This window comes from Lissotriton helveticus, chromosome 8, assembly GCF_964261635.1.
Source record: "Lissotriton helveticus chromosome 8, aLisHel1.1, whole genome shotgun sequence".
Classification (NCBI taxonomy): domain Eukaryota; kingdom Metazoa; phylum Chordata; class Amphibia; order Caudata; family Salamandridae; genus Lissotriton; species Lissotriton helveticus.
In genome coordinates, this window is record NC_136069.1 from 724,047,132 (window position 1) to 724,073,645 (window position 26,514).

The 26,514-nt window shown below is 44.1% G+C and overlaps 1 protein-coding gene across 5 annotated transcripts in view; it reads right to left on the reverse strand.

Annotated features, from left to right (window-relative positions):
* The window catches only part of DOCK9 (dedicator of cytokinesis 9), a 1,161,971-nt gene that overhangs the window by 1,001,545 nt on the left and 133,912 nt on the right, over window positions 1–26,514 (reverse strand). For 3 of the 5 annotated variants that reach the window (XM_078657523.1, XM_078657522.1, XM_078657519.1), the window contains exon 1: window positions 14,885–15,058. The exons of the other annotated variants lie outside the window; for them this stretch is intronic. In XM_078657523.1, coding sequence (XP_078513649.1) covers window positions 14,885–15,043 — 159 coding nt within the window. In that variant the 5' untranslated portion in view covers window positions 15,044–15,058. Of the gene's footprint in view, window positions 1–14,884; window positions 15,059–26,514 lie in introns of those variants that run through there. 5 annotated transcript variants of the gene reach the window in all.

Consider the following 26,514-nt stretch of genomic DNA (forward strand, 5'->3'; position numbering starts at 1 on the left):
TCAGAGTACAATAGATCACAGATCCGTAGTTCAGAGTACAGTAGTGGTAGTAGTTGGGCTTAGCCTAAAAAGGTGAGTTCTTGATGCACCCCAGATAGTGAAATAACTTGATAGCCCAGCAACAATGACTAGTCCAAGATGGTGATCCGAGAGAGAGACTGTACCAAAATGGCCGCCACATAGGGGGAAAAGAGACATTAGTCCTCTTTTTATTTTCATGCTTTGTGAGCAGGGAGAGCAGTTTCGTTTTCACACTGTGAGGGAGACTCTCATCCCGAGGGAACCTCATGGGCACAGTAGGTGATTTATAGCCTTAGTTTTTTTGTTTTTCAGACCCCCGCCATTTTGTGCAATACAGTTTTAGGGATGAGAACCGGGAAAATGCACATAAATACCTTCTTTTGTTATTAGAGACTGTGTCCGCTGGGACCGCTGCACGCTAATGTGCCTCCCCAGTGTCTGCATCTGATTACCAAGCCGGCGTCCCCCGCTCCTCTCAGCCCTCCAGTCCGCTGGGGTTCCTTTACTGCGGAGCGGGCAGGAGAGGGGGGGGGGGTGATGTCGTGGCCTCGTCCCTGTGTGCGACCGGCGTCTTCTGGGTGGGGGGGGTCGCTGCTTCACCTCGTGTGTGGAGGCGGGGTCCGGTGTTCGTCCTGGTGCCAGCTATCCCGCGGTGCTCCGCTGCTGCGAGTGTTGACCGTTGTTCCCTTGTTCCCGAGTAGCGGCCAGCATCTGCCTTTGATCGGGAGGGGGGGAGGGGTCCGGTGCTCGATCCGCTTTGGTCCCGGTGCTGCTGGGGTGATCTGTTGATTACTGGTCCCAGAGCTTCCACTGCGCCGCGAAGGGGGTGTCTGGAGACCTTAGCCGGGGTGTCTGGAGTCCTCTGCTGCGGTGGTGCGAGTGCGGGACAATCCTCAGAGCCGACTCAGCAGGCTCCTCGGGGCTTCAGCTGCGCCGCGATGGGGTGTCTGGAGGCACGGGTCCCGTGGCAGGTTGCGGGGGCTTCGCAGTCGTCAATCCCCGATGAGGAGTGCCGGCTCAACAGGCTCCCAGTTCCTCAGGGTCTGGCCTCCTTCATCAGGTCAGACTGTCTCGGTGGGTGCGCGAGGGCTTGAATCCAGTGGCGGCTCGGCCGGCTCCCGCAGCTTCAGGCTCCAACCTCCGTGAGAGGACCCCTCGGGCAATCCAGTTACTTGCCAATCCAATTACTTTTGCTCCAGTTACTTTTCTGCTTCACGTTCCGGCGAGCTAACAGGGATAAAGCCCAGTATGGGATCCCCAGCACCAGGAGCTCTTCACGGGAGCTCCTGCCAGGCGGCCATCTTGGGGTGTAATGTCGTGGGGTGTGTCAGTAATGGCCGATGTCATAACTTCAAGGCATCCAACTCTGACAGGGGACGCCATTTATAATTAGGTTTTATTAGACGGAAAAGTTATGGTAAGAAACACCAACATGAAAGATTTTTTCTCAGGCCACACTTCAAATCAAAATATGCAGCATTAACACCATGAAGTAAAAGGGTGAACACGATGTTTGAAACCAATGTGTGTGATGTTATATAGTCTTCTCCCCCACTACCTAAAATTGGAGTTAGGTCTCCAGCTTTAACCAGCAGCAGTGCAGCAGATAAGTCTGCATGCATTAACAGTTTTGGTTACGCTAGCTCTTTGCAGCACCATTTGATGGTCCTGAGTTCCAATTCTTCAAACATTGAATACTTATTTGGCTTATCTCTCATGTGTTTTAAAATACGTTCATGAGGACATTTTGCCGCCCTTTCAGCATGCAGTGACTCATGAACTGCGGATACATTTTGTGGCCCGATAAGCTTTAATTATATGCCCATCGAGCACAGTCCCCTCGAGTCTTTCCAACCCTGACACTTTTATTCGGATTCTTTTTCTACAGCAAAGGACATCTGGCCATTGACTGTCTTGGTAAGCTCTTACATAACTGCATGTGGGTTCGGCTGCCCAATCTACCGTATATTCATCAATTAAATATTTTAGACCATGCTCCCTAATTATATTTTTACTGATTTTTGTGAACATGACCGTCCATAGGTGAGTAAACCTTGATTACCTTAACCCCGGTCATACCTTTGGGTATTAACTGGCACGACATTAGCTTTGGCCTCTTCTTTTACAGTCCACGTTGTTTAATAAATGCCTGTTGACACTAATCCTGATGAAAACCTGTGCTAAGTTATTTTACCAGGTTTGAAATGTCATCAACAAAAGTGCTTTGGACTGCATCAATTACCAATGTTAAAATTAGAGTGGAAATATTAACTATTGTAATATTCTGCTCTAACCCAACTAACACTAAGTAAATTTATGTCACCGATTTCCCTTCACAGGAAGACTGCGTCAGCACGTTAAAACATATTACCCATTATAATCGTTTTTATTGACGCTATCATGGCTTTATAAACCCACAATATCCAACTTTTTGCTTGCCGTATGGGTTTCTTTCAATTAATTACTTAGAACGTGCGAATGGTATAGAGTAATTTATGAGCATTATGTTCGTTCGGAGTAATTAACTTTTTTCTCAAGTACTGAACTTTAATTTCCAATGATTTTAACAAAACTGTTCTATATACTTTACATTTGAAATCGAGGCCCGCAATGGATTAGGTAATGGCATGTGTCAGGCTCAGTTTTTAATTGGAAAGTCATTTTAGGTGGTAAAAACACCTTAGAGCCAAGATGGAATTTTTTATATTCAGTGTGAGATTTCAGCATCTTTTCCTCGTCTGACACTTTTCTCTCTCATTTGCAGTGGGTCAAAGTCAGATGATGAAAAAAGAAGTCCTGAACACTAAAAATGAGTGTCAGTTCCACAACCTGCAACCACTGGCACATAGTTAGCACAGCACAATCTACCTTTGTAGCCACCACCATTCTGTGGACTTTAGTAACCAATGGGAGGGATTTCCTTCTTGAATCACCAGTACCTAGCAAGCAGGCGAGCTGCCATCCTGCATTGTGGATTAATCCAGGGGCGGCTCTAGGCGGCCCTGGGCAGGGAACGTAAGTAGGGGGCCCCGGAAGAGGGGGTCCGTGTGGGGCGAGCCCAGAGGCCAGTGAAGAGGGGGGGTTCGGGTGTTTGGAAGTGGAACAGAGCCAGAGGCCGCCAAAACCCTGCCAGGGGCCGCCACGCTAATATATATCAATCCTCAGAGGATTATTATATTAAGGATATATATTGGCGTGGTGGCCCCTGGGGTTTGGTGGCCCTGTGCAGGTGCACAGCTTGCACATGCCTAAGGCTGGCCCTGATTAATCTATGCAGCAGCGCTGGCTCCTTTCTCCATGCATTAGCCAGGCATCCATCTTCAGGGCTAAAAATACACCGCTAAAGACAAACTACTGCTTGGAGCAATAAAGCACTCACCAGGGACCAGAGACTTGCTCATCACTGCTGACCTCTACTCGTCTAAACAGCTATGTCATGAATTATTGGTATAAGACGGTTATAAACAGTGACCATGATTTCTGTTGTCCTCGTGAAAGATGCCTAGTCATAACTAAAGGATGGGTGTGTTATTTTCTACAGTTGGCAATTCAACTGCAAATGAACGTGCCATGCAAAAAAAATTTGGAGAAAGAAAATCTGTTTTGATTCACAATTTAATTGAAGTTGGAGATCGAGGAACAGCTAACGTCTTGGCAAGTTCACATTGGCTTTCGCTTCATTCAGAAGTTGATTTATTATAGCTGTGATGCTATGGAACTTAGAACCCGGAGGTGGTTCAATACTAAGGCTGCTCTGGGCATCTGCTTTAGCGCGCCACACCATGAGGCTTCTAGATTGCAACAATGCGGTAAAAAATGCCTTTTTCTAGTAGCGAGAGACAATGCCCCAAAACCGAAATACCATTAAGGCTGAGACTCACAAAGACGATGTATCTGATCTATTAGCACCAGATAAGCATACCTAGCAACACTTGGTGATCACGTTCATGATTACAATTAAAATGTTGACGGTCCACGGGGGCGCGGCAGTAGTGGTCTCCAGACCGCCCTATAAGGAGTCGGACTGCCAAAGACCCGCATCAGCCACCAGGGAACCGCAGTTACCTGGTGGTGTTGCAGTGGCGTAGAGGCATCCATATGGTTGGTGGGACCGCTTGGCAGGTCGGTCTGGACTGTTCTCATGAGGCACAGGGTCAAGACTGATTTGCATATGGCTGGGTCTAAACTGGGGGGCATGGTGAGCAAAAGAACAACGGATTTAACCCAGATCTCTTGACCGGGGTGAATGTAAGATATATTCAGCATTCCGTCCATCATTTGTTTTAGGGAAAGGAACATCAGCAAAGTTGTTGGGTGTTGGACAGCAAAGGTTTTTCTCCCCAAGGGCAATTTAACATTCTACACACTGACATATAGGAAGCAAATAGGCAAGCACAAATGCCATGACATTTTACCTTTATGCCTTTTGAACTACATTTGCTACATTTCCGAGTGAGTAAATGTTTACACATGCGAGTTCGGGAAGCTGAAGTAGAGGCAGCTTCCCAGGAGTACTCTTTAAATTATTTTTGAATGGACAGAAAGTAGAATATTTGCAGCAAATTTAAAGCCACAAGAGCAAATATTCGACTTTCGTGGACATTGGGCAATCAAAGGACAAAATATTGTGCAGGCATTCAGCTTCTTTGGTTAACCTGAATGAACCGACAGTATTCTACCACCTACTCTCTTTCCTATGCTTGTGAACAACCTTTTCTGCATCGGTGTTCAAAGCTGTTACAATTTGCATGCATCTGTCTGAAAATAATATTAAAAGCAGCCTTTTTGATAAGTTATATGCTTGTGAAAGTTAGGAATAAAACTGAAACATATGTATTTTTCACCTTAAAATTCCCACTGCTGATAAGGCAGCAAAAATACTAAAATATCTTCTTACGTCAACCCAAAATTGATGCCACTGGCTTACCTGGACATATAGCCAGATCATTGCAGGTGGCAGTCGGAGCAGGGCATTTGCTACCTACTACCTTTTCTCTGTTCGGAGTATATGACAGATGGTTACTTTTTATGCAAAATGATGAAACTAAAAATAATTGATATATGTGCCGACAGTGTAAATGTCGCTAGAGAATGCCAGTTTAAAAATTTAGTGCATGCGGAGTCACAACTGGCCTCAAAAAGTCATCTTTCCATGCCGGGCTGGCTACCCAAGAGACGTGGACTAGTTAAGAGCTATATTTATTCCCTTTTATAAACTAACCATACTTTGTGATTCTGTGACTACAAGGAAATTGGAAAAGAATATATTTCTATTAATATTTTCTGCATTGACGCTTGTTTGTGGCACCTCTGTAAATTCATTTCTATCAGAGATCGGAAAACAACTCCTTGAATATAGGTCTGCTATTTGCAGATTCTAACAAGGTCACAGTGGAGCAAATTAAGGAGAACGTGTTTTTTGTTTCTACTAAACCTACATGGTTATCAGACCTGGAGGAATGGGGGCCAAAGAACGAGCGGGAAGCCAAAGAAGGTTCTGCCTAGTCTACGAAAAGAGCTTCCATTATTCGATGTGTGAAATGGATGAAGGAAAATGCCACAAAATATTCATGTAACGTTGAAGAACATAGAGCCACAAATTTAAGAGTACCAGCCGTACAGTGAAAGTGCCTTACTCCACGGCAGTTCAAAAAGTGTTACAGCTACTACGTTCCATGCCTTGTAAGAACATCTGATATCCAGGTATTCTGAATAGGAATCCTGGAAATGAATATGCCCACTAGGGGCTGACAAAGCATTCCCCCACTTCCCCCAGAACTCCTAACCACATGGCTCCTCACTACAGGTCAAATCCTGGTTCTTGGTCATTTTAACCTCTGAATGGAACTTCCAGGCGCCAGCCCAACCTTAGAATTAAGATGAAACTTCTTTTTTCGAGATAAGATCTTTCTTCAGGGTAAGATCCTTCTCAAAGATTCTATCCTCATAGGAGGCCCCCAAAACAGAAGGAAAAGGCAGCTGAATGCAAGTATTTAACAAGCGGCCCTGCTGTAACAATCAGAAAGGATACAAGAGAGTATATTACACCCAGGGTGTGTTTTGAGAAAATGAAGTTCATTGTAGGGGTACCTGCACTAATAAAAACGAATAAATACAAAGCGAAAAATCACAGAAACTGTGCTTCACATCGGCTCATGTCCACCCAACATTAATCGAGAATATAAAAAAACACTAACGAAACACAAACTGACTTCATATTATTCCTACATTTGCTGGACACTACATTCTGTGGCTCTGTCTTCGAAAGGGTTATTAATTGTTCAAAAAACATCTGTGTCATCATCATAAAACTTTATTTGGTCTAAAAAGAACTTAATAAAGACAACAAATCATACAATATTATACAATAGTCTACGCACAATTAATACATCTCAGCATGGATTCATTCATTAAATCTCCCATACCTCAAAATTAGGGCCCGTATGACTTCATACTATTCCTAACTTTGACATCACACTTAATGCTGTTGTTTTGTCTGCAAAAGGGTAGATAAATGTTACACTAACATCTGTATATAAAGCGTGTCCCAAGAAGAGAGGAATATAAACACCCGAAGATAGGGCTATTAATCAAATGGGTACAGTGACACACATACTGATTGAAAAGTTTGCTCCTTGGAACGCCTTTATCTACAGTAAAGAAAAAAAATCACAATGCATGGTTCTCCCGGGATCTAAAATTTATTTGGACTAAAATGAGGAAAACAGAGATTCTGGTAAATGACTCCCACTGGTACTAAGTTCTTGGAGCTAAAGGAAATACGAAAACAATTAAGACAGTTTGAGATTCTCAAAATCAACTATTCATAGTTCTCCCACAGAATGCAATAACTAAAGTGAATTGCACATATATATAGGGAATAAATAGCCTTTAGCTGCCAATACCAATTTCTCCATATAAAATGTCTAAAAGCCACAAAAGCACAACTTAATATTATCTCTTTTTCTAAGGAGCAAGACACGTCCTTGTTTTTTTCCAATGGATCAATAAAATGTAAAATTGAGAGAGGGGCATAGCTCTACTGACACAACTATTAAACAACTAGGGCTTTAACTTTGAGAAAAGCTGGCTCATATTCTTGTGTATCACTTTAGGTAAGACTTGAAATACCAGAGTGAGACGTACTGCAGTTCAGTATTCAAGAACACAACCAAACTCCGGCTCCACCTTCTACTTGGCCATCTTTTCAATTTGCCTTTTAGTCTCTTGGTCCAACACAGCCGATGTCTCCAAAATAAAGGCAAATATGTGGATACAAATATCAAAGTTAAAGTGCCAATGTACTATGGTAAAAACATCTCCCTTCTTCCCTCTTCTACGAGTGATAAATAAGTTTTTAGTGGGAGAAAAGTAATATGACTAACTTACTTATACCATAAAAAACACATTTTATGGATACACAAGGCTGGTACTAAAATCTCTTGCCGATATGGTGGATCCCTATCCCTCTCCCTAGACCCAACCTCTTGACTCAGACACCCCATCAGTCAGGAAGTCAAATGGGTGGTGGCAGAAAGAGACCTTCGTTCCAGAACAATTGCCACTGACCTGTGTAGAGTATCCCACAGGCAAAAAACATGTTGACACGCAAAATATGAATGGTCATAAACGACCCTCTTGCTTTTGGTTTACCAATGGCAGACACTAATGAAAGAAAGTAAGAAGTCAACACTGTCTACTTCTAGCAATTTTAACTCATTACCTTCCTTCTAAGGACAAAAGTAACCACTAGACAACATCAAACAGTCGCTGCAGAGTCAGAATACTGGCTTTTCTAGAAAACGGTCAAACAAGTCAAGTCAAGTCAAAGGATTTATTGCATAATTAATTAAAATTATTACAATTACACATAATAAAATAAAAAAATATATAAAAATACCATTTAATTCATTTTTCTAACGTTGTTTTTCCTCGCTAATTACGAAGTAAAGATAACATTTTTTAATTTATTTTTCTTCCTGGGGTCCTCCCCCTGTCTACAGTTCTCCAGTTAATATGGGGGTACAAACGACTATTACGAACCCTGGCTTTTTGAGGCCGAGTAACCCACCCATTGACCTTCCCCCTGTTCGACATAACTCAGCTGTTTTTTTGACCTCAGCCATAAATTTTGTTCCTCTGCACACCATAATGATGGAACTCGCTCCCAACCAACATATTACGGCTTGTCTGCAGGAGCGAACATTTAGTTTAATGAAGATGTGTTTCAGAAATCTTTGTCTCTGTTCTAGCAGTGCCGGACAGACGCACAGAAAGTGGGCCAATGATTCAGATTTATACCCACATAGTCGGCAATGTTCAGTCTGGTGGGTTACTTTCCAGGAAGGTAATAAGTCCTTTGAAATGTGCATGCCCATCCTGTAGTCCATAAAAGCGCTTTTTAAATTTTTGTTAAAATGGGAGGATAAGTAAGGTAGTGGTTTTCCTGCTGTGAAGGAGTTTATAATAGACCAGCCATGTCGCCGTTTTTTCAATATACCTTTATCTTCTTGAAAAGATTTCTTTTTTGCTGATATATTGGCCAGCCTACTGAAACCTGCTTTGTCCAGCCCGGTTTCCCATGCTGCTTCCAACTCCAACTCCTTTACGCAGAATTTCAGGTACTTTCCCCAAGTACACGGTATTCCGGCCTCCCCTCGTTTTTTTATTTCTTCCCAGTTTAACCAGTCCATTGAATCTGAATCTGCAGCTCTAAGTTTGTAACACAGTTTTACGAAGCCGCTCATGCTCCTATATTTCTGGTTTTGCAGACCAAATTCAAGTCTTACTTGCGAAGCTGAGGCGCTTTTAGGGAGATTAAAAACCGCCTTAAAGATTTTAGTTTGTAGGTCGTTGAGTACGTCTACTTCCTTGCCACACCAGGTGACCAGACCATAGGACAGGGTTGGCAAGACTTGGGCTGACATAACTTCCAGCAGATGCTTGTAGTTTGGACAATCCATTTTTGCTTTTAGTAAGCGATAAGCAAAAATTAGGTTTTGAGCTTTTGCACGTAATGCTGTTTTGTGCTCAGATTGTTTTGCTCCCTGAGATATTATGATTCCTAAGTATTTGTAAGACCCTTGTTCTTCTACTTTTTCCCCGTTTGCCGTCCATGTGTATCTTAGTTTTTTAGGGTCTACTAGGCGGACCACTTTAGTTTTTTCTTTGTTTAGGTCCAGCCCTTCCTTATTCAGGTATGTCACTAGTTTGTTAAGAGCTCTTTGTAATCCTATGGGCGTTTTACTTAGCAACACTATATCATCTGCATATTGCAAACAAGGAATACGTTGTTTTGACAGCGAAGGTGGATGAACTTCGTCCGTCTCCAACGCGTTTGCGAGGTCGGAAAGAAAGAGGTTAAAGAGTGTGGGCGCTAAAACACAGCCCTGTTTTAGGCGTTGGTGCGTTGGTATGCTCCTGGTTGTATGGGCTCCATTGTCCAGTTTCACTCTTACCCAAGTGCTTTGATATAGTGCTTTTATTGCCTTTAATAGATTGATCGGCACATCCCAGGTCTTTAATTTTTCCCATAGTCGCTGTCTATTGATCCGGTCGAATGCTGATTTAATGTCAACAAAACATGCATACAGCCGAGCTCCCTTCTCTGCCGCCTTGTCCATTGGCAATGACAGGCTGGTCAGGTTTGTAATTGTTCCCATTTTCTGTCTGAAGCCTGTTTGCATCCGGGGGATTATATTTGTTTCTGTGATCCAGTCTTGGAGGTTTAATAGGATGCAGGAGGCGTAGAGCTTTGCCTCCACGTCTATTAGCGATATTAACCTGTAATTTGTTGGTTTACGATGATCACCGTGCTTGAAAATTGGGTGGATGACACTGCCCTTCCAAGATGGCGGGATCTGATCTTCTTTATAGATATGGTTAAAAAGCGGTGCTAGGCTGTCAGCCCAAAAGGCCGGATCATATTTGAAAAAGGCGTTTGGCAGCCCATTTGGGCCAGCCGCGCCTTCAGCTTTTAATCCTGATATTATTTTACATAAATCGCCTCTATTTATTAGATCCGGATGCGTAAGCTCTTCTTTTAACATCTCTTCCGTCTCTGGGCCTTTGATATCTGATTTGTTTAATCTGCTCAGAGCTTCCTCGTTTGTGTTTGTTGTCCTTAACTCGTTCATCGGGCATGCGACTGATGTACCATACAAGGTTTGTATATGCCCGATCCAGGCACTGGCTCCCACACCTGCTTCCTGTTGGAGTTTTGATCCTTTGGTTAACTCATTTATAATGCCCCAAAAGTCCCGACTGTTAGACTGTTTCCCTGCACTTAGAAGATTAAGCCACAACCTTTCCTTGTATGCGGACTTTGCTGCATTCAATGATTTTCTATAGGAGTTTCTGGCTGCGATCAAGTTTACTTTATTTATCTTACGCCCCAGTTTTTTTTCTCGGGCTAACGCTCAGACCTCTTTCGCGACCCTTCTTTTTTTTGTTCTTAATTCCATATTGAACCAGGGATCCTTCTTGAGGGTACGCTTACTCTGTTTCACAGACGTTGTTGGAAACTTATGAAGTAAATCAGATGTCAGTTGCTCCCAGTTTCTTACCAGATCTTCTTTTTTTTAGGGTCCCCAGGTTGACTAATCGTATTTTTGCAGCAGACTGGATATTTTCCATCCCTTCGCCTCGCCATTTTAGTTTCTTTAGATTATATTTTGAGGCGTGATGTAGTAGGCTGGGCGTGTTCGGTGCCAAAGTGGGCCCTGTATTCAAGGTAGTTAGTTGGGGGAAATGGTCACTTTCTGGCCTTTGAGTAATTTGGAATGTCTCAATGCCTGGGATGAGCTCTTCACTTACGAAGGTGAAATCGATTATAGAGGTAGTCCTTCCACTTGGGTATGTAATACTTGACGGCCTATCCCCCCTTGTGTTTCCGTTCAAGATCGTCAGACCGAGTTCTCTTAACTTGGTTACTAATCTTGGGCCGCCACTAGTCAAAGGCGTGTTTCCCTTTGCCCCCTTCTTCCGCGTTAGATTGCAGTTGAAGTCCCCTGCGATGAACAGCTGGCATCCGAAGTGTATTCTTTGCAACAATTTTATCAGAGAGACTAGACTAGCGTGCTTTTCTTCATGTTGCTTCCTGTCTGGATGGATGTAGACGTTAATGATTAGCATATTCCACTTTTCATTCCCAACTATCGATGAGTCAGAAATTTTGGTCACTTGAACCCAATTTAACCCCACATCCAGTATTTCCGCTTCCCAGTTGTATTTTTGGGAAATATAGGTTGACAGACCCCCCCGCGGGTGTCCGAATTTAGAGGTTCTTTCTGCCCAAATGTGGTAGTCCTTGAATCCGGATATTACGGTCGGAGTTTGTTTCCACGATTCTTGTATCAGGATTACGTCTTGTTGCTGAAAAAAGGAAAGTGTGTCATGGTCTCTCTCCATTTCTTGGAACCCATGAACGTTCCATGAGCAAATTACGAGGCGCGTTGGCTCGCTGGCACTATGTTTGTCCTTCCTCATGCCAGTTGTCGGGAAAATATTTTGCTCCGGGTTAGGTTGCCTTTTTTGCCCAGGGCCATGGGGACCCAGGACCAATCCATTCGTTCCCGGCTGCGCAGTCTTGTTGTTTGCTCCATTCCGTTTTGGTAAACCTTATCCCTTATACCTGAAGGTTGTGGTGAGGAGGCACGTGCGCCTAGTAGACAAGAGTAGGGGGCTCCTCTTTTCCCATTGCCCATTTTTACTTTGGAATTGTTGGTTTGTAAAGGATAGGGGTATCCTGAGCGTATGTGTTGGGTGATCGATACACCCCATGACTCAAATAGATGTTTTGTGGAAAAATTCTTATCTACGTTAGCTTTTGTGGCCCATATTGTCACAGTGTCTTCGGTGTCTGGCTGGTAATGATTTTTTTGGAATTCGACCGCCAGTATATCCTGCGATGTTATCTCGCTTAATGCTGGTATAGCATGAACCGTTTTAGCAGGTTTCCTCGATTTAGGATGTCCTGTGGACCCTTTGTTGGGTATTCTGGGGCAAATATAATTTTATGTTGGAGGGAGTCAAAGTGATAAGGGGGTTCTTTAGACCCTTGTACAAAGCCTACTTTGATCTTGTGTGGGCTTGCCAAATCACAAAGATTGGATTTTGTGAAGTGGGTTTCCTGTTCCCGATTCGTTTTCTCCAATTTTGTTAAAATTGTTGAGCTAAGATTTTGATGTGATTTATACTGCTCCTTTTGAGGGAACTTGGACTCCATATCGGCTAGCGCGCAACAGCGCTCGTTTTCCAAAACTGTGACACATATGCGTGATTTACATTGTTCGACTTTCGATCTGATACTTGTTCTTGCTTTCCGTTTATGATTGTAACCAATTTTGCCGGTATGTTCTGGTTACAAGAAATTTGTTTGGGCAAACTTTGCGTTGTAAAATTTTCTCCGGAATCACGTTTTAACTTTGTTTGCTCTGGTCCTCCATTCTCGCTTATATTACTGGGCTCATTAATTCCTTGCCACGATTTAGGGCCAAACCATCTCCTAAAAACAAAGTACTTAAATATGAATGCCTATTTTTGGGGGGTAGGGTGGAAATGCAGAGTTAAGATTTACTAAATCACATAAGGAACAGGTCTCTCTACATCACATAGGAGTTCCACAGAAGACATTACATTATGGGATGGTCAAAGGACAGTAATCATCAAAAATTTAATTATTAGATTACATGCTGTTTTCTCTCCTGCTTAGAAAAGGCCCTAAGGGAACTAAAAGCAGCCTTGAAATCGTTTCACTACTATTCACATAATACACTAAGTGTGCAATGGTGTCTGACCATCATGTCGGACGATCGCAAGTAGGTAACAGGAATGAAGTGCATTCCTCCAAGAAGTGGGGGGCAAACAACTGATTTTAAAGCCTCATTTTAGAAATAATCCTTGGCACAGAGCAAAACCCAATAAATATTCCAGTAGTTCAGGTAAGATGATCAGGAGGATTATTTCTTTGCTGCAGCACAAATATATGGTTATTCTTTGAAAAATGAAAGCCGGTCACTAAAACCGATGGGATGAGCAATCCCAAGATATAAAAAGGCCCCTATCTTGAGTCGAAGGGAGGGTTGAACCTTTGCCAAGTAGTGTCAGACAAACCCACCTCGATCTGGAATGAAAGGTAAAATGGGATGGGGCGGAAGGGATGCAGAGAAGCGATCTGCTACTACAAGGATGCAGCCATTTCGGTAACATGCTTCTCAGCCATGAAACCAAAATCAATTGTGAACTGTACGTTTTTGGTTTATTTTCTAATGCAACAAATGGAAATCTAAAAGGAACAGGGATTCACAGTGCCCAGTATGATTTCAAAAATTATATATTTGAAGCCAAGAAAACATTTTCAATTTTGAGACGATGGAGCTTTAGAATATCCAATATTTCATGACCACAAATATAAAGCAGAACTATAGCAAAGATATCAGCCTAATTAGAGACCGAAAGGCAGGCAATAGTGTGTTGTCGACATAAAAGAGGACTGGAATGATTTATCACGGCAACAAATGACATCAACGTATGCTTAAAACAAAGTACTGTATCTCAAAAAAATGAAGGCCAAAACATGTCGCATAAGAATTAGGTGATTTTTATATAAAATCACTGCAAGTTATAGTTAGTTGCATTGCTAACAGTTTCAGGCAATCATTTGAAATCAAAGTGTACACTGTAGTCCACATTGCTAGGGCAGCATAGATGTCAAATAAAATAAGAAACAACTGGCCACCATTTGCAACAGTCTAAATATCACCCTTTAAAAAAGGTTGGTTATTTTTGTGACAAACACCAGATTACACACAATACAGAAAGTAATGCCTTTCATATGTACCTAACGCTACCTAGCCGCGACCTTTATTAAACACTGATAAATTAAGCAAGGATTTTGTTGGCCTCTAATGTGAACACAACCGGATCCATCCAGGCATTAGTGCAGCTGGTGATCCTGGATGAACAGGAAAGAGTCCAGCCTTCTTCCCGAACTATCCAGGAGTGGCTAAGTGCTGGCTTGACTGTCCTCTTCTGATAGGCAAGAAACGACGAGGTTAACCCAACACACTGGAAGCTAGAGACAGGAGAACATGACTAACCCTCCTCGAGGGACTTGAAAAAGATTATGCATATGATTTGGAAATAGCAACATGAATATCGGGCAGTTTTGTAAGGAGGAGGCTCTTGTGTTGAAATCACCACCTTGCATCCATGAACAGTCAGTCCTTCTCTCTGTTCACCAGGAAGAATAAAGCCTGAAGCGCACAGCAAGGAAAGCAGACAGACCAGTGGGGTCGCCAAGAGTCAGGATAGACCACTCCTTAGAAACCTGGAGCACACTACCAATCATAAAGGCATGTTCCTGAACAGCTGAACCAAGACAGACAAAAAATAAGCATAAAGGCGAACAAAAAGGTAGTGCAATCGGAAAACACGGAGAAGAGCACTTAAGGGTTTATTTGAAGCATCTCTGCCTCATTCCTCTCCACTGTTTGACATCCAGTTTATACACCAAGATCAATGTCTCCTGGAGTTAAAGCACTCTCTATCGACATTTACAGGCGTCACATCAGGGGGAAATGAGCCAGCTATTATGTAGGCTCTGCACTATGATGCTGAATAGCTTATATCGAGCAATTTCTCCTTGTCAAGGTATTTTCAAGGTTACAGTAAATTTAACATTTCAGAGATTACGAAAAATCTAGGATTTAACATCATTTAAATATCCATCTGTAAAGCACTCAATAAGATGTGCAAGAAACATGTTAATGTTTGATTATGATATTGCAATTGACTATCTGCACTTCTACGGACACCCCCACGGCATGTCACACCTAGTGTACCGAAAACAAGACGCATTTACCAGCGCAGAGTGGATCAGAGCCGAGTCCTCCTTCGCCAGACCGTGCGCCGTGTACTCCAGGGCATTGCTGTCGCCCTGCTGCTTGCAGATGTGGGCACAGTTCCTCTCGAACACGGTCCGGATGCCTTTGAAGAGGACCACGCTGGTCGTGCAACCCATTCCAGATGTGTGCAGGGCGACATCAGCAGCAGCCCTCGCTCCTCTCGCGGCGCGCCTCCCCCAGCATCAGTCCAAACATCCTCCCTCGAACCATCTTCGCGAGGTGTAATTTGGAATGCATGGCCGCCCAAAACGAAAGCAAAATCAATCTCTTCCAGGTGCCCTGGGGAAAGCTCGTTCAAATAAAAAATAAAAAATCAGGTGCGAGAAAATAAGAGAGGGGACGGGGTCCGATGCTGTACCTTACAATTCCCCCCACGGCCTCAGGTCAGCATGCACCAGAAACTTACATGAGATGCTGGCGGGAAAGGCAGTGTGGGCTGAGCCTCCTATGCGATTCTCACGCCAGCGCCTGGAGGGACAGACGCTGCTGCCAGCCGCCACAGAGCATCTTCGGCAGCCGCAAGACGTTGCGCTCCCAGCATGCCTTGCACCATCTAAGGGCTGGCAAGAAATGCTCTTTCTTGGCCTAAATACGCGGCTTGATGCTTTGGCGTACGCTTCAGAGCCTTAAAGAGAGGGAAAGAGAGTAAACGCGGTGCTCTCAGTACCGCGGCTGCTATGGAAACGCATTAGATGCAAGCTCAGCCTGCACCGATAATGGCTTGCTGACAGCCAGACACAGGGGAGCGCGGGATTGACACTACAATCTACTCTCCCTCTTTCGGCGGCCTCTGCGGAGGGCACGGCTGGGAAGTTTTCATCGGCAGGAAAATGACTTTGTTTAATCCTTGGCGTGTGACAATGTCACGCGAAAGGGAACACGGTGGAATGATTTTCGAGTTCACGTTAGCACACACCTCCTACCAAACACGCGAAGGCGCATCTTGGGTGTGGTGTGTAAGATCTCACACCTTCTGAGGGTTTCTGGTGACGCACGGGCCATCAGCGGCGTGGCAATGCATCCACATTTATAGAAATATGAGTGGGAAGCGAGGAATCCTCACAGGCAGGCAGCAAACGAAGCCCACATTTTCTCCATGAAGGTGCAAAAAAAAAATGCAGTATGCACTTGCAAGGGAAGCCCAACCCCACGAGAGCATTCAGCACAAAGAGCAGCTAATCATGTGGAATACTCTTGCTGTATTTGCACTGCCCGGCAAAGTGGAAAATAATGGTCGTCCAAGGCCGCAACACTGGACAGATCATGGCATGTGGCCAATAGTTGTCTAGGGGAGGTCACCCGCATCCACGATTAGCAGATTCAGCTGACATTTGGAACGCCTTCTCCTCCACTAGGGTCTTAAGACGGTGATGTGTGAGCTCGCTGGTCTTAACTAGCCTTGGCCAGCCAGGCAATCCAGCAGCAGGCCCTTAAGGCCCCGATCCATTCCTTAAGGTCATTTTAGAGTTTGAGATTTTGACTTCCACCCAAACCTAATGGAAGTTAGTTTACTTAATTGCAAATGCACTCTGCTAAGTTCTGTTTGTGAAATTAATTTATGCCATATTATGAAGTATTGACACTGATTTTGCACATCTGCAGCGCTACACTCTAATGAAGACAAAGGTCAAGCAGGGACTTACAAGATGAAGATGACAGGTACTCTTACTGCCAAGACCGTCCATTGGATGACTCCCGGGACTGACGGAATGTACTGGTGTCGCCTCTGGTCAGTATCAAAGTACATCTTGGGCCATTGGTCAGAAGTTTACATGAATGGGCACTTGCTGTGACTTCTCTCGACTTGCATGTCTTTGCGTGGCATAGAGTGGATGGACACTTTGCACCTTGTTTCTATCTGGGACCCAGGTAGTAAAAAAGGTGGTCACTGGTGCTATAACACATGTAACTCACGAGGATTGCTTGTAGCATCCGTTCAATGTCTGCGGATTCCTTGTGGTCTCCAGTCATATGTTTTGTGGCATAATAGTCGGAAGGTTAATGAAGTTTCTTTACCGTGCAAGCCTTCCCCTCTTTCACATTCAAAAAACATTTGTACGGACTGATAAGACCGTTGAGGAAAGCGGTGAAAGCTTATCTTCGACAGTAACAGTACTGAGAAGTTTCACAGGCTAGCCTGTATACAAAAGACATTCAGCAACATCTAAGAGTATCATCTAAAAGCGATTCAATTCATAGCCTGTGTACAACATATCAACACAAATATTTATGCTGTTACATTGAGTTAGCAGGGAATACATGCGAGGAAAGCAATGGAATGTTGTGCAGCCAACCAATTAACTACTTTGAAAAAAAAGCAACACTACTCTCAGCCTTTACACTCCAGATTTCACCCAGGACACAGTATAGATATATCTATATGAAAAGCGCTGGATTGTATTCATTGCATCTCAATGGTGGGCATTCTGTCTACTCATTCCTTTGGACCTACTGGCAGCCTTTGATACAATGGATCACAGAGGCCCAATATACACATTGGAACATCACTCTGGCTGCAAAGGTTTTGTCCTTGGTCAGTTTACTTTCTTTCTTTCTAAACACCTTCAAGTAGGTAAGGAGGTTAGGGAATTACTCCTCCAGAGATGAAGTGTGGGGATCCCCAGGGTCCTATCCTCACATTTAATATCTTAAGCCTTCCACCTTATTGTCAGAGATACTGAAGTATGGTTAATGCGTTTTATATTCCGTCCCATGACATCCTTGACTCCTCGCAAAATGATTTCAGGAGTGACCACAGTACAAAGTCTGTTCTTATTGAGGCTGCAGACAGCATCCATCACTAGGTTGATCAGGGTAGGGCAGACATTTTGGAGATGCTCTATTTGTCTGAAGAATTCGACACCATCTCGCTGGTACATATGATCCAACATCTGTAGCATATAGGTTTTGGGGGTCTACACTAAAGATCCTCTGCTCTTTCCTTACCAACAGAGTGCGAATTGTCAGCAGTGGGGGATTTCAAGGTGGAAGCCTTAAACCTTTCTTTTCGGTTGCCACAAGGCTCGTCCCCGAGTCCGACTCTTTTTAATGTGTACGTTGCTCCGCTTGCTGAATTGATGCGCTCGTTTGGGCTCCAAGTGCTGTCGTACACAGAAGATAACCAGATCATTGTGTCTATTTGCAACAACCTGACTTCTGTAGCTGAGAAGTGCAATCATTGAATGTCTGGCATGAGTAGTTTGCTGAAAGACAATGCCCTAAAACTAAATGCTACACAGGAGGTATTGGTGTTTGGCAATCAAGAGTCTTCCTTGGTCCAACGTCTGGTAGCTGTAGGTTTGTGTCCCTTTTCCCACTCTGGTCAAATCAGTTAAAAACCTTGGTGTCTTATTCGACAATGCCTTGAGCTGTGATACTCAGGACAGTCACATTACTAGCACCAGTTTCCTAATCGTCAGGACCCTGAGAAAGATCTACCATAATATCCCAGTGGAACTGCGCCAATCAGTCATCATCACACTCGTCAACTCGCAATTGGATTATTGCAACTCACTGTATCTCAATATTAATGCTTCCTACCATAACAAACATCAAGTTGTCCCGAACGCAGCCTCCTTGACTTATCCTTAATATCCAGAGGCGCCTCTCAGCCATGGCTATGAGTTAGTCACACAAAGGTGTGGTTTGCATAGTTTGTTATCAAAGCAGTGTTAACGAACAGCACACTGTTCTTGTGATATCCTTTAATGCTGATTTTCCCTTTGTGAGATACTAAGGGTTTGAATGAAAGAACAATTCTGGTCTTATATGCTCATACTTTAAACATGTATGTGCAGTTCCTTTTGGTTAAAATCCACAGCCAGTGCAATGCATTTTTGTCTGTAAGTTTCTGCTTTGCAGCGAGGCTGCTGGATTGGTCACACAGCCAGTGTCAACTCCTCACTAGATAGGCAAGTCTATTTTTCCAGTAACGCCTCCTGTAGACTCCCGCCATGCTGCCTTTGCCTTTCACACTTAAGGTCTGATTACGATTTAGGGTGGACTGCAACCGACAGGCCGTCAGTGGCAGTCCGCCCAATATCCAGGTTATGGGTCTGACCACCGGATTACAATACTGGCGGTCGGAGCGATTTGGGCAAGGGAAAAAGATAGCCGCCTCCAACAGGCTTAAGGTGCCCATCTGGGCAGCAGTCAGAGCCTAATCCCTACAATAGTGGGGGTGCCTGCGGAGGCACAGCAGTAGGGATTCGGATATCAGTTGCACACAGCCTTTTCATGGCGGTCCCACGGCAATGAAAAGGCTGATGGAAAGGGACTTTGGGTGCCCCTAACATGGCCCCCATATCCTGTAGGCCTGAGCTATGTGGCTAGGGGAGCACATGTGGTGCCCCTGAAACATCCATGTACTGTGTGACCGGCACCACATAGTGCCTGGTACACGGTGCATGGATGATTTCAAAATGCTTTTTACTATTGCGGCTTGTGCAGCAGCCCTTTTCCTGGGCCTCTGCACAAGCGGCAATAGTAAAAAGCATAGTCACTTCAGGGCCACAGGAACCCCCCGCCCCCAACATAACCATCAACCCGCAAATAACACAAAGACAATTGTTAAGATTGGGAAAATTTGCTGCAGGTTTATTTTACATACAACATTATGTAATTCACGGTGGGTTATCTTACGGGCAATCCAAGGGCAGGCCGCATTCTCGCCACCTGCCCGCCTGCTGAGCCAATCAGCGCCGTGGCAAACCACCCAGCTGCTGACCATTACGGTAATACTACTCACGCCCCTTGCGGGGCGTATCTAAGCAACCCCCGGTTGCACAGGCCCACAACCGCCCGAAGGACTACTGGGGCGCCGACTCGGATTCCTAGACCTCCCATGAGGTTTCTAGGTTAGGCTCTGGCACCCCTATGTGCCCGCTGAAGTACAGTGTTGCACCTCTCTGGTCCCGGATTGCCCTGTAACTCCGCCTGCAACGAAAAAGGAAACACATTAAAACTCCCTCAAGAGCCCCCCCCCTTAGCTGACACTCTTGGGTAAGCGGTAGGGAGGGAAAGAGTGTCCAGAAGTGTTCACGCGACGTCCGGGGCGGCAAAGAGACCACCGAGGTGGGCCGAGGGGGAGATATACCCTCTTCCTGCCTGCCGCCCCCCGGACGTGCGTCACTGGCCCGCCCACCCCCACCAGGCGACTCGGCCCTGAAGGGGGGGTGGCTGACCCTTGCTGGCTAGGGGCGGGGCGGCCCTCCGCGACTAAGGGCCCGCCCTCCTGATGGCCACCGGGTGGCCTCGGGCAGGCGCATTTTACAACCGCATGCACAGCGGTTGTATCGTAATTGGGCTGTTGGTACCGCCAACTCCTTGCCAGACGGTCTCATGCCCAAAACGATTGTGATCGGATGCTCATCCGACCGCCATCTTAATGTGGCCCTGACTCTTATTAAAAATAAAAAATAAAGCTGCCTCTGATGCCTCACTGTACTTCCGCATCCAAACAAGGGTCAGTCTGAAGAACAAACACACATGAGATAATGGGAGGAATGCTTGCAAACAGTCTATGTACAGGCAGTAACTCGGGTAGCATTCTGTTCCATCGTTTTCACCCACTGGGCAACTCTAGACAAAGGCTCGTCTTATGCAAATCAGTACAGAACCGACTCCTCCTGGGAGCAGTGCTTTAACGTGTTCCTAAGTAACAGTCTCAAACAGGTGAGGTAGAATCAATTAATCTATCAATGCAAAAACAATTGTATACTAATAGTGCTTCCTGCACCGAGTTCACTAAACAAAGAGCTGCATACTGCATGGATTTCAGTGGGATGTATTTCTTATCAGATAGTGCACTGTTCAGAAAAAAATGAATAAAAAGGGCCATTCACTCCCCTGCTGACTTAGAATATAAGAGATATGTGACAAGAAACAAGAAGGGGGTATTTATGGAGCTATCAAGAGACCGAGAAAGCGCAAGACGTGTCAACTCTGCTGGAGGCTTTATCTATGCACACATTCATCTCAGTAATCATTTGTCTACAAGAGCAAAGGATCCACAATAAACAAGTCAGAGCAGGGGAATGTGGCAATAGAAGGATATTTATTGCTTGAAAGCACAGAATTATTTTCAAGGACAAAGAATATTAGTGCATTTTTTTTCTAGGGTGCCCCAGTACTTTTCTCTTTGAATTCTTTGAGGTGATAGAAAACTGTTGCAGTTTCTTTGTTTACCAAGGAAACTTGCCAAACATAAACGCGGTAGGTACAGGGATACCCCTGCTAATCACGCTATGAGTGACACCTTCGGCAGGTCCAGCCCTTTTAGTCAAAAGGACTTGTCTCTCCAAGTACATTGTGAAAGTGAGGAGCCAGGGATATATCGTACAATCTAGTCTGCACTGGTTTTCCAGAGAGGTATCCCTTGGCTCAGCCTTTGGGAGCTTGGCCCGGGAAGCGAGGACATACTTTACGGGAAGGGAAATGGCATTTTCAACGTGGGCTGAGCCACACGTGCAGTTTCCCCTCAAGCGGAACCATGCTTGCCTTAACCACACACATATGACTTAACCAAACATATGCCTTGTTAAGGCAGTGTGCGATCTAGATGCGCGGATGGATGGGCACAGGAAAAGGAAGGATCGGGAGAGGACATGGTCTGGTAAGTGGGGCTAGTGCCGGGTCTTAGAAAAGTGGAGGGATAGTTTTTAGTGGTGGGGTCGTTTTTAGGGCTTGAGGGGGGAGGGATGTTTTTAGGGCTCAGGGGTTGTCAGGGTGGTTTTTAGAGCTCGGGTTGTTTCTAGGGCTCAAGGGGGGCGGGATTATTGCCAGGGCTCAGGGGCAGAATTGATTTTAAGGCTGGGGGGTGGGGATTGGTTTTAAGGTTGGGGGGGTCGGGTTGTTTTTGGGTCTGTAGGGGGGTCGGTATTTTTTTAGGGCTCGGGGGGGGGGTAGGGTTGTTTTTAGGGTTCAGGGCAGAGGAGCTTGGGAGTATTCTTTACCACACATATCCCTTTACCAGTCATGCCCTTACCACGAAATTGTATGTTAAAGGCATACGTGGTAAAGGAATGCATGTATGCGTGGTAAAGGAATGCGTGGTAAAGGCATGCATGCTAAAGGAATGAGTTGCTAAGATGCATTTGTTGTTCGGGCAGTGTTGTAGAGGCACACGTGGTTTAGTCATGCGTGCCTCTGTCATACAAGCCTACGGCAAAGATGTGTGAGATGGGCCTGTGATAACTCACATAGAAGTACAGTTAACACATATTAACGTAAAAGACCCCACAAAGTTTAGTATACAGAAAAATACTTTTTTAATTAAGGTTAAAGAAAAAAAAAATCTTAAAATCGTTTCAGGACATTCTCGACCTTTAGAGCGGCCCCCAAGGGAACAAAGAATGCTGCTAGAAAAGTGTTGAGAAAGGAGGTTATGTAGAAAGCATAATTCAGTGTCAAGCCAGTGGGGGAATATAATTGTGAGGAGAAAGTAATTAAGAACAGTGAAATGAGACATGTAGATTGATAACAAAAACATCCAGTAAGGCTAGGTTTAAGGCAGAGGTCTTCAAACTGTTTTGTTTTGAAACCTGCTTAAGCAAATATTTTTGAAGTCGGGTCCCCCCTCCAAAAATGTATGGCAAGACTTGGGGGAGAAAGAGTTGCAGGATTATTATATACTTTTCGGTTTACTTTTTTTGTGGCTTCTGATCCACAATAAGATCTATAAAATAGAGTACATCAAACAGAAATTGACAACAAAAAAACTATCCTTCCCATAATTTGGGTGATGGGAGCCCCTGACACTGCCCCAATGCAACCGCCGCTTTAGGTGCCTATGCCTGAGAGTGAAATGGGGTCTAAACAACAGATGCTCTTCAAATGCTTCAAGTAAATGAAGACAGTCTGGAAACGCTAAGAATAAACAAAGTCGGGCTTCCAAGCCAAGTTAATTTACAAGTGCTTAATGAGGCAGTTGCGCCCTAAGGGAGCTCAACCATGGAATCACCCCCACCCCCTTTCCCCCAGGGGGCGTGTCTCACAGTTTGAAGATCTCCGATGTAAGCTCTCCCAATTCTGCATACTATATAGAACATAGGTGAAAGGTGGCAGAGTCTGGAGCTATGTACCCTCCTTCACCAGGACACAGTACGGCTTCCAAAAAAATGTGTAACTAGTGCTTAAACGTGTTGGAGGTTTTGGTCAGCATTTGCAGGTGCCGGCTTTTGCCACAGAGAAGCAGGCGCCTAGCCGGCATGCATAGGTGCTGGGCTCTCTCGACACACATACAGGGCCTTACACACAATATGAAAACTGCCAGGCTCCTTCCCGAACCTTTCACGCAAGCAGTTCTTGGCAGGCCAGAGCTTCAATCAGGCTGTAAACTCTCAAATTCTTTTGTCACTGAGTCCATATTGTGATGGATGTGTTGCGGTCCTAAGAGCCAGTTTCAGGGGCAGAGTTTCTACCTTCCTCTTCTTTCAGATTTCAATGTGGTTCCTAAAAACTGAGGCCCTGGTAAGTGAATATGAAGGGTGTAAACCTATACACTAAATATGAAGCTTTTCTCCAGTCATCCCACAATTTCCAAGCCAAACCGTCCCCGATTTGACAGGACTGCTCCTTTGAGAGTGTTCCTTGTAGCAGGATCCTCACAGAGATCTTTGGGGTAAACCAATTTCAAGTTGAGGGAGAAGCTTCCTGGCTCCCAGTTCCTGCCACTCTTCAAGCCCTCTCTTTGTTAGTCTAACCATGCACTGTAAACAGAAAAGGGGATATTATCCTTTCCTGGTCAGCGGCTGCCATCTACATTCTAGGCAGCTGACGAGAGAAAGTCTACCTGTGTCAAGAATACGAAAAAGGCAGCGATGTCCAAAGTAATAGCTAGTGCTTCCCACCGTGAGTATCACTCCCAGAGTTACAAGTCCTATTCTCTAAAGGTCCATGGTGGGTGAAGTCAAACACTATTCTTAAGCATTCAATGGTAGTATATACCTGGGATGCTCTCAGACAGAAATGTGATTTGGGTGAAAATTCAAAGGCTGAAAAAGAAGATGCTTTTTAATAAATCACAGATAGAGAGAAGTAATATGCAAGTATAAACAATTATTAGTCCATAATATCATATAGAAGGCATTCAAAACAATATTTCGTAGATCCCCAAAATGCCACATCCAATCTCCTAATGCAGATAATGTCTTTATTGTAATTGCATCATTTTTCATGGAAAGGATGACAGCCCAGCTAACGGATTTTGTTCAGTTGAGAAACTTCCTTAGTGCTTTTTTTAAAATGTGAGGGAAACAAATTACACTTGAGGTAAGAAATGCTGCTGGACAGGAAGGTGGTGTGGGTGGAGGCTGTTTGTTTGATCTAGTACAGATTAAGAACAATACAATATTTGGGAAGCAAGAATGACACTGGGCCCCCCTTGGAATGACTAATAAAGAAGGACACCAAGTACACAGTACAGAACACAGAGTACAATTAGCCAATACCAACGGTACAATTAGCCAATACTAAAAAGCCATATTTCAAGTCCATCTGAAACTGAAATCATTGGTGGAACCGTATACCTCCTCTTAGAGGAAATCCCAAGAGTGAATTGCTTTTCACATTTAACCCGTTCCATGCTGCCGTCGGCCGTTGGACATCGAGAGCGCTACCTCGCTGACGCAGCCCCACCCGCTCTTTAGAACGCCCGCACCGCAAGAACCGCCGTGGTTAAGGCGTTAAGAAAGCCCTGACGAAGTTCTTCCGAGAAAGGAATTTGTTGACTGGCCCGGCATCCTTTTTATGAAAAAGAGGAGGAAATTACAATAAAGACGTTTTTCACTTTTGAAGATGGATGTATTATTTTTGGTGATCCCCAAAATGCTGTTCTGAATGCCTCCTATATGGACTACTAATCATTTATACTTGCAGAGTGATTTTGTCCTTTGTGTTTCATTTGGATGTTAATATTTGAATTCTTAAGTAGCTGGACCCATAGGGGGTTACGCACCAAATTAGATATTGCCACTATTGTAGCTGGTGCAATGTGTACATCCTATAGCAACGTATTTGTGTATTTATAGGATAAATGTTACATTTCTCTAATAAATCTTATTTCAACCCCCATACTGGATAATACATCACCTATCACCATGTGATTTTCACAGGCAACCACCAGCACAACAAAAATGATTCAGAGAAATAAATGTAGATTATCCTTTCCAAAGAGAATGGCTGCAGTACTGCTGGCCGCCATGACTCAATGCTGTCCAATTATTTGACATTTTAGGTGAGGGAGAAAACTTGTCTTTCTTCTCCATACAACATCTACCGCTCTTGAGACCAAGCGGGTGTAAAGTCAACGTGCAATGTACAAGCTAATAAGTTATTGATACTTTGCCAATTGTTCAGTGACAGACGCTTAACTTGCTACACCAAGCAAGTCCCATATTACGGTGTTGCTCAAAAAAGGCATAAAGATAATTGTTTCTCAGTACATTATGCATAGACCTGGGACTTCAGAAAGACCAAAATGGAAAAAGTAAAATAAATAAACCAGCAAAAACCATGGAACTGTGTCAAATAGAAGCTAACAGAATGAAAAATCTATCCAGCATATCCAGGAGAACTCCTCAGTCTATGTTTGGGCGCAAAAATCAAACCTGGTTTAGCACTCGAGAATAAAAAGCCATGACTTGCTGACTGTGTCGCACATGACATGGGGCCACTTGACAGCTATTCAAGAATACCTGCCTAAAGATCTTTTAAAGCAAAGGAGATACAAAATAAAATGCAATGCTTCAGTGGATATCAACTAATACATTTAAACTTGGATAATTACCTCCTCCTTCAAATGGCTCTTGTAATTATCACCGTTTTTTCTGGGGAGATGCCAAACAACTTTATGATACGAGAGAATGCTCTGCAGTATAAAGCATCTCCTACCAGTCTCTAACTCCAAATAAGTAATTGAAGCCTTAGATGCATCAAGATAGGACTATGGCTTCTCCCTATTACTAGCCAATCCTACAATTCATCTGACTCCCTTTAAAGTGCCTAGATTGGTCAGTGATTCCAATTTAGGGACTAGCCGCCCCCCCCCCCCATAGAAGCAAGGAACATGTTCAGACTTACATACGTTATTCAACTTTATAAATAAATAAATAAAGCTATACGCTAAGGCACCACAAACACCACCACATGAAGCTTCAAATCTCTGGGGCAAGAGACAACAGAGAAGTACTGATACTCTTCTCAAAACACCAGCCGCCCAGAAATCAAAAGACCTGACAAAATCATTCTCCAGAAATACTCCCAGAATCCGAAACTCCATTTCCACTTACATCAATAAAATCCCTTCTCGTGAAACATTTAAAAAGGGAACTGAAAATACTATTACTTCCCTTACTTTAACATCACATATCGATGAAAAATGAGGTTCCCCACTACAAGTGCTCCACAAAAACACACACCCTGTAAATGTGCATGTAATGATTAGAACCAGACAAAAAATTGCCTTAAAGATTTGTACCTAGTAAAGTATTATGAAGTAGCTGGGTTTGAGGAGGAACTAGGACTAGCACAGATAAAGGACCACAAGGTCTTATGACAGCTTACCGGAACCACTTTAATGTGTTTTTAG